General features: G+C 41.6%; 1 protein-coding gene across 2 annotated transcripts in view; it reads right to left on the bottom strand.

Annotated features, from left to right (window-relative positions):
* Positions 1 to 1402: 1402 nt before the first annotated feature.
* PSMA5 (proteasome 20S subunit alpha 5) overlaps positions 1403 to 8016 on the bottom strand; it is a 24314-nt gene continuing 17700 nt past the window's right edge. For both annotated transcript variants that reach the window (XM_007106467.4, XM_028489037.2), the window contains one exon: positions 1403 to 1643. In XM_007106467.4, coding sequence (XP_007106529.1) covers positions 1566 to 1643 — 78 coding nt within the window. In that variant the 3' untranslated portion in view covers positions 1403 to 1565. The remainder of the gene's footprint in view (positions 1644 to 8016) is intronic.

Here is an 8016-nt window from a genome sequence, read left to right as displayed (position 1 = left end):
CCCAGCGGCCATGGCTCACGGGCCCAGCCGCTCCGCGGCATGCGGGATCCTCCCAGGCCGGGGCGCGAACCCGGTTCCCCTGCATCGGCAGGCGGACGCGCAACCACTGCGCCACCAGGGAAGCCCCATGGCCATTCCTTTTAATAGATATTTATTGGAATATAATTGCTTCACAATACTGTGTTAGTTGCTGTTGCACAACAAATCAGCCATATGCATACACATGTCCCCACACCCCCTCCCTCTTGAGCCTCCCTCCCACCCTCTACCCCACCCCTCCAAGTCATCGCAAATCACCGAGCCGATCTCCGTGCTATGCTGTTGCTTCCCACCAGCCAACTATTTTACATTCGGTAGTGGATGTATGTCGACGCTACTCTCACTTTGCCCCAGCTTCGCCCTCTCACCCATCATCAAGTCCATTCTCTATGCCTATTTACTCCTGCCCTGCAACTAGGTTCATCAGTGCCATTTTTTCCATATCTATGTGTTAGCATACGGTATTTGTTTTTCTCTTTCTGACTTCCTTCACTCCGTATGACAGACTCTAGGTCCATCCACCTCACTACAAATAACTCAATTTTGTTTCCTTTTATGGCTGAGTAATATTCCATTGTGTATATGTGCCACATCTTCTTTATCCATTCATCTGTCGATGGACATTTAGGTTGGTTCCATGTCCTGGCTATTGTAAATAGTGTGCAATGAATATTGTGGTACATGTCTCTTTCTGAATTATGGTTTTCTCAGGGTATATGCCCAGTAGTGGGATTGCTGGGTCCATATGGCCATTTTTGAGGCTCCAATAGATTGATTCTTTTCATATGCTGGCAGCTCTAACGGGGGAAGTTCATAGTATATTCCAAAGTCTAACGTAAACTACTTCTGAATTACCCAGTTCTCTCTTACTGATTTGTAATTGATTGCCAGCGAGGCCAAGATCATGAATTTGATTCTGTTATAGTCCTTGACTTCATTAAAAAAAAAGAAACTCTCATTCCAAATTGTCTCTTAAGGCACAAGAAACAGTACAACATTGTAGCTGGCTTATTCCATCAGTTTTGGGGAGGGCCTCAAAACATGTTCTTTTGATGGTCAATTAGTAGCATCTCCTTCATGTAAGGAAAGCAGCAAAAATAACTATTTACTCAAGAAAAACTACAGAACTGAAGTTTACAGTGGTTATTAGTACCTATAACACATGAGGAGGAGTTGGACTAGTTGGGAGTTCATCTGTCAACACCAAGGAATTCATAATATAGTTGATTCTGTTGCACAGAGCCACTAAAACAATTTTAGAATAGATACTGATAGGATAGGGATATTAATACCACTATCCTTTATGCCCCCAACACAAGTATTTTATACCCAAGACTGCATTAGAAGAGAATAGTCTATTAACAAATATTCAAAATTTTTCTTTATTTCAGAACTGCCTTTATGTACAGACATCATAAAAAAATGCACATAAACTGGAGATTTTCCAAGGAATTGGAGCTGGAAATAAAAGTTAAGGGCAACTAGAACTGAAACTGTCCCCAAGAAATTCTGAGGATTACGCTTCCTTAAATGTCTTTGATAACCTCTTCAAGTTCTTCCTTTGTGAACATGTGGAAATTCTGGCCAGGCTGCACTGTGGCTAGCTGGAAAGAAAACAGAGAAGGGTTAATAAGCTCGGCTCGATCACCCTGCTTATAATAAGCTCGGCTCGATCACCCTGCTTATAGCCCCAGCACGGTCAAGAGAAGTTGTTGGTGACGCAGCTGTTCATTAGGAACTAAGGGATCTGCTGTCCCAGCGATATCCTTTCCAGCAGCAGGTTCCTAAAATAGCTGTCTGACTCCAAAATAAAAATCTTCTTGACCAAATTTTCTATTTTGAGGTTAACCCACCACATAATAGTTAACAAAATGCCTGGCATCACTGTCACTTCTTGAGGTTACTTCAACAAGGATCACAAAAGAAGCAGCAAATTGGGGTCAGTAGTTTTTTCTGTTAAAGATTCCTTTAGAAATATATTAAAAGCATATTCACACACTTTCAAATCGAGCTTGTGTATGTGACCCTGGTATACTTGCCCACTCTGTGCCTCAATTTCCATCAGTAAAATGGGGATAAGAGCACCTAACTCATAGGGTAGTTGTGAGGATTAAATGTGTCAATCCATGTAAAGTGCTTAGACCAGTGTCTAGAACATTGTAATAAGCACCACGTAATTGACTATTATTGTTGGGTATTATTTTCTCTAAAACTGCCCATATGGTAACTTAACAAGAAAAACATTTGTTTTTTTAAAAGGACTGGCGATGAAAAGATCCCATTAACACTGACCATACGAAATGAGTTGTGACTAAAGATATTAGTAATAACCAGCAGTCCAGATTATAATGTATTTAAGCAATTAAAAGACTAGGGTCAGGGGCTTCCCTGGTGGCGCAGTGGTTGAGAGTTCGCCTGCTGACGCAGGGGGCGCGGGTTCGTGCCCCGGTCCAGGAAGATCCCACATGCCACGGAGCGGCTGGGCCCCTGAGCCATGGCCGCTGGGCCTGCGTGTCTGGAGCCTGTGCTCCACAACGGGAGAGGCCACAACAAGTGAGAGGCCCGTGTACCGCAAAAAAAAAAAAAAAAAAAAAAAAAAAAAAAAAAAAGACTAAGGTCAGAAGATGGTTAGTTTCAAATTTAACCAAACCACCAGGTTTTCCATCATCTCTGCTGACAACATAGTCCCATGTTTTAGGGTAATACTGAGGAATAGGTGCCACTTCACTTTTGCCTTTAGCTTTTGTATTTAATTTGTTTGAAATGTCATTTCCTTATATATATTTTTAACTTTAAAATTAAACATAGTAGGGCATTTTTTGAGTAATATTCACTACTGATATTTAGTATAATTTGAAAACTGCCAAAATTAGCATGGCCCAGTTACAAGATGTTTATTATTCTCTGCCTCACCCACAGGTAAAATTTAGAAGAAGACTACTACTGCACATCTTAAAACACCTGAAGATCTCGTCTGGGGACAGACTAAAAAAAAAGGTACTCTTAAAGCCTGCAGTCTCCACTAGATTCTCCCAAAAGATCTATCCAATTACACGAAATATCAGAAGAGTCCCAAACATATTTGTAAAATATGTTAAATAATTTAGTGATGTCCATATAGACCATGAGTTCTATTCCAAGGAAATTAAAATATATAAATGCTTTTCTTAAGGACATGAGGACAGAGAGATACAAAGTCAATAAACCAGAGAAGAGTGAGAGCCTACAGAGTTTTTTGTCAAGTCACCCATGGCTCACAGGCTAGTCCTCCCAAACCATTACAGGGGCTAAAAACCAGAAACTGGGCAACTCTGAATTAGAACGGTCCTATAGAACCAGGCTGCAAATCAATACTAATAGGACTTAAACCAAATACTGCCTTCAAGGAGGTACCCATCACTAGATGAGTAAAAATAACCCCTTGCCATTTACTTACATAATGAATATGAAAGCTACTTTTCTATTTATCTCATTTTACTTTATTTTTAAAAAATACATTTATTTATTTATTATTATTATTATTTTTGGCTGTGTTGGGTCTTCCTTGCTGCGCGCGGGCTTTCTCTAGTTGCGGTGAGCAGGGGCTACTCTTCGTTGCGGTGCGCGGGCTTCTCATTGCGGTGGCATCTCTTGTTGCAGAGCACGGGCTCTAGGCGCACGGGCTTCAGTAGTTGTGGCACTCAGGCTCAGTTAGTTGTGGCTTGCGGGCTCTAGAGCACAGGCCCAGTAGTTGTGGCGCATGGGCTTAGTTGCTCTGTGGCATGTGGCATCTTCCTGGACCAGGGATCTAACCTGTGTCCCCTGCATTGGCAGGAGGATTCTTAACCACTGCGCCACCAGGGAAGTCCTCACCTTACTTTCAAAAACCCTCTGTGAGGCAGGTAAAACAGATATTTTCTTTTATTGATTTGATCAATAATTAATTGCTAAGCACCTGTGTACTAGTTACAGTTGTACGAGGCACTAGAGATCCAAAGATGAAGAAAGTCTGTCTTATTTACTAAGAGCGCTAGACGCCAAATGCTTTTAATGTCAGGCAAGTGTTACAACAGAGCCAAGCATACATAAAGGCACAAAGGAGTAATCTAGGGGGAGTCCAGGAAGGCTTCAAGGAGAAGCAATCTTTGAGTTGTGTCTTAAAGCACTACAAGAATGGGTCAGTCAAGGAGCAGAGGGCAGACTGAATATGCAAATGCATAAATGCACGAAACAAGATGATGTATTTGCAAACTGAAAGTAATTCCGAATGACTAGAGCAGAGGTTGCATATGTGATGAGATGAAATGGAGAGGTAGCAGGAGTTCAGAGCTCATAGAGAGATAGTGTATTAAAGTGGTAAAAAGTACAGGACCCCAAATCAGACCTGGTTTCAAACTGTGACCAAACAGCATTTACCAATGCTGTTACTTTGGGCAAGGTCTTGCCTTCTCAAAGCCTCAGTTTCCTCCTCTGTAAAATGGAAGTAGGAATACCTATCTCATAAGGCTATTGTGAGGATTAAAAGATAATTGCATGTAAAACTAGCAAGGTACCTAACAGGTTAAACATATGCCTTAAGAAGTAGTGAATTACTGTGACATGAAAAGAAGTTTGGAATTTATCTTGCAGACAGTTAAGAGTCAGAAAAAACTTTTTAAAAGTGGAGGACAGGGGCTTCCCTGGTGGCACAGTGGTTGAGAGTCCGCCTGCCGATGCAGGAGACACGGGTTCGTGCCCTGGTCCGGGAGGATCCCATGTGCCGTGGAGCGGCTGGGCCCGTGAGCCGTGGCTGCTGAGCCTGCGTGAGCCGTGGCTGCTGAGCCTGCGCGTGCCGTGGCTGCTGAGCCTGCGCGTCCAGAGCCTGTGCTCCGCAATGGGAGAGGCCACAGCAGTGAGAGGCCCGCCTACCGCAAAAAAAAAAAAAGTGGAGGACAATTGAGATTAGATATGCAGTTTAGAAAATCCACTTCAGTAGCACAATGGCAGGGGAAATGGAATGAAAAGGAGGAGGGTAAGGCTAGAGCCAGGAAGACTAGCTAGGAAATCTCAAAACATACAAGGCAGGAGAAAAATGAGGGCCTGAACAAGAGAAGGCCCTGGGAATAGGCATGAAGAAGAGGCACTGATATGAGAGTTATTTAAGGAGGCAAAGACACAAATCGGTGAAGGCAAAGGGAGGTCAGAGTCTTCCAGGTTTCTGCTGTGAATGACAGGTTCACTGAAGGTGTCATCAACCAGAATTAGAAATAAGGGAAGAGGAAATGGTTTTCAGGAAAAATGATGAGTTTAGTTTTATAACTGTGAAAAATTTGAGGTGTCTGTTTCAGAAAAGGTCATATAAGAAGTCTTAAAAATGACCATGAAATCTGATAAAGAGGAGTTATCTTAGCAAGGGGCAGTCTCAGGGAAATAATAACAGAAACCAATGGCAGTGATTGAGAAATAAATAAGAGGCGAGGCAGTGAAGACAATGAATACAGATTCATCGTCCAGCAATTAAAGGTTAAAAAAGACGATGAATGGAATAGCAATAAAATGTAACAAACTCCTGAATTTCAAAATTATTAAGTGAAAGAAGTGAGACACAAAAAGAATACACACTGTAAGATCCATTTATAAGAAATTCTAGAACATGCAAAACAAATCTATAGTGACAAAAAGCAGATCAGTGGGAAGGAAGTGACTAAAAAGGGGCATGAGGGAACTTTTGGGGACGACAGAAACGTTCTGTATCTTGTGGTTGTGGATACAAGGGTTATACCTTTGTCAAAATTCACTGAACTGTAAACTTAAAACAGGTGCACACTAAAGTATGTACATTATGCCTCAATGAAGTTGATCTTTTAAAAAAAGGATACTAGGGAGAGGGAGGGGTTGACAAAGGTGGGTTTTGTTTTTTGTTTCTCTAAAGAAAGATGCAACTTGGAAATTTTCCCTTTTTGAGGGGAAGTGGCTGTTGAGGAGAGGCTGGTGACGCAAGGGACAACTGGTGGAGCAGGGACCTCAAAGAGACAGAGGAGGATGGGCTCTAGAGCAGTGGCTCCCAAATGCCTGACCTTCTTAGACTGACCATCAGAGTCACCCAAGGAGATTTCAAAAATAGAGATTTCTGATGGACAGCCAAAGACTGATGGACAGCCAGGTTTGGAAACGAGTTAGAGCTTGGAAAAGTCGAAGTGCCCCTGTTTTAAAGGGAAGAAAACTCTAGTCAGGGATTAATGATAGAGCGTGGATGAGACACACACCTGATGCTCTCTTCAAAGCAACACTGTAGTTGCACTGAAACTGAATGAGCTAAAAAATATCTTTGAAGTTTTAGTTGAACCAAGCAGGCCTCAGAACCTTCACTGTGAAATCAAAAGAGCTACACGTGAATTACTCTGAGGTAGCAAGGAGATAGTCTTAGTGGAAATGTCAAGACCCTATCTCATTCAGTACCACAGAAAACAAAGCACAAAAGGAACTGACAAAATCCCTCCTAAAGGTCAATATGGGCTATCGTTGCATTTTTTGCGCCTCATCATCTCATAGACTGGCACGAAGGGGAAGCATTTTCAAATCTTTGCTGAGAAGGTGAAAAAACAACTATTTATGAAGTAAGTTTTCCATTTCCATTCCATAACCCCCTCTCCCCATGACTGCTGAAGAAGCAAGCCAAACACCCCTCCCGCAGCCCCAACCTCTCTCCAACTCTTCTTGGACCTTCCCACCATTAGGCCAGCCCCTTGTTCTGGCGCCCAATTTTGCCCCTTTCACTGCAGCCTACGGAACCAGGCTCTATTGGTGACAGATTGACGAACAACTCTCCAGTACTCTCTCCATTCTTCTGCCCATAACTAGTCAATCCTCTGCCAGAGATTTATCCAAATATACATTTTCTCAATCTATGCTGAGTATAGCTGCAAAGTAAGTGCTGATTGGTTTAATTACGGATTTGTGATTCCAGCCTCAGTTGGCCTTTAAAATTTTTTTAATTAAAATATAATATACATACATACCATGCCTCCAAGGGTAACCACTATCCTGACTTTTTACAACAACTTGTTTTGTGATTTCAGCCTCAGCTAGCGTATTTTAATGTGACCCAGCAATCCTTTTACTCATCCCTGTCTTCCCTTTTCCCTATCCATAATGATTTTTCCAAATATTTCCCATTCTTCTTAATTTCACTGTTGCATTCACCCACCCTCAGCAGATATCTAACAATCACCAGGGAAATATAACACCTCTCTCCCAATTCACCTCCAAACCTGCCTTAACTTTACTCATCATTACCTCCCATCCTCCTGTCTACTCTTAGGATCCTAAATAAGGGCATTCAGAATCTGGTCCACGTCTCTCCAGTGTCATCCCCTATCTTACATACATCTCACACTCCAGCATTCAGATAAATCCCTCAGGGTTCCCTCTTACGCACAATGTTATTTTACATGTCCTGTTCCCTCTTCCTGGAATACCATTCTCTTCCCTTCTTCAAACTTCACCTCTTCCAGTAAGCTTTCCTAACGCCCCAGTATAAGTTATATGTTCCTGTGTCAATCCATTCATATTGCTATTACAGAAGTATCAACCCAAGCTGTTATTATCTGTATGTCTTCTATACTACTTAATGGGAACTGGATTTTCTGTGTCTGTATCCCTGGCATCTGCATAGTACCTGGCATGTAATGGGTATTCAATATAATGCTGAATCAATTCTACTTTTCAAAACCAACTCCTTCATTTGTACCACGGCTTCTCTCTTCTAGAACTTTTCCATCACTATCTAACTTCCACTTTTAATTCTTTTAACATTTTTCTATCCACTACTTGCTTCTCAGACTATAAAAGTATTTTTAAATCTTTCCCCATCCTTAAAAAGACAAAAATCCTTTTCTTTAATGCTGCCTGCTGCTGACATTAATTACTTCTTGAGAAGGTAGCATATTCTTGTTTTGTCCACTTCATCACTCCCTTTTATTCTTTTTTTTTTTTTTTTTTTTTTTTTTTGTGGTATGT

Source organism: Physeter macrocephalus, chromosome 4, assembly GCF_002837175.3.
Source record: "Physeter macrocephalus isolate SW-GA chromosome 4, ASM283717v5, whole genome shotgun sequence".
Lineage (NCBI taxonomy): Eukaryota > Metazoa > Chordata > Mammalia > Artiodactyla > Physeteridae > Physeter > Physeter macrocephalus.
Note: the sequence above shows the minus strand (reverse complement) of the source record. Positions and strands in the feature narration are given on the sequence as shown.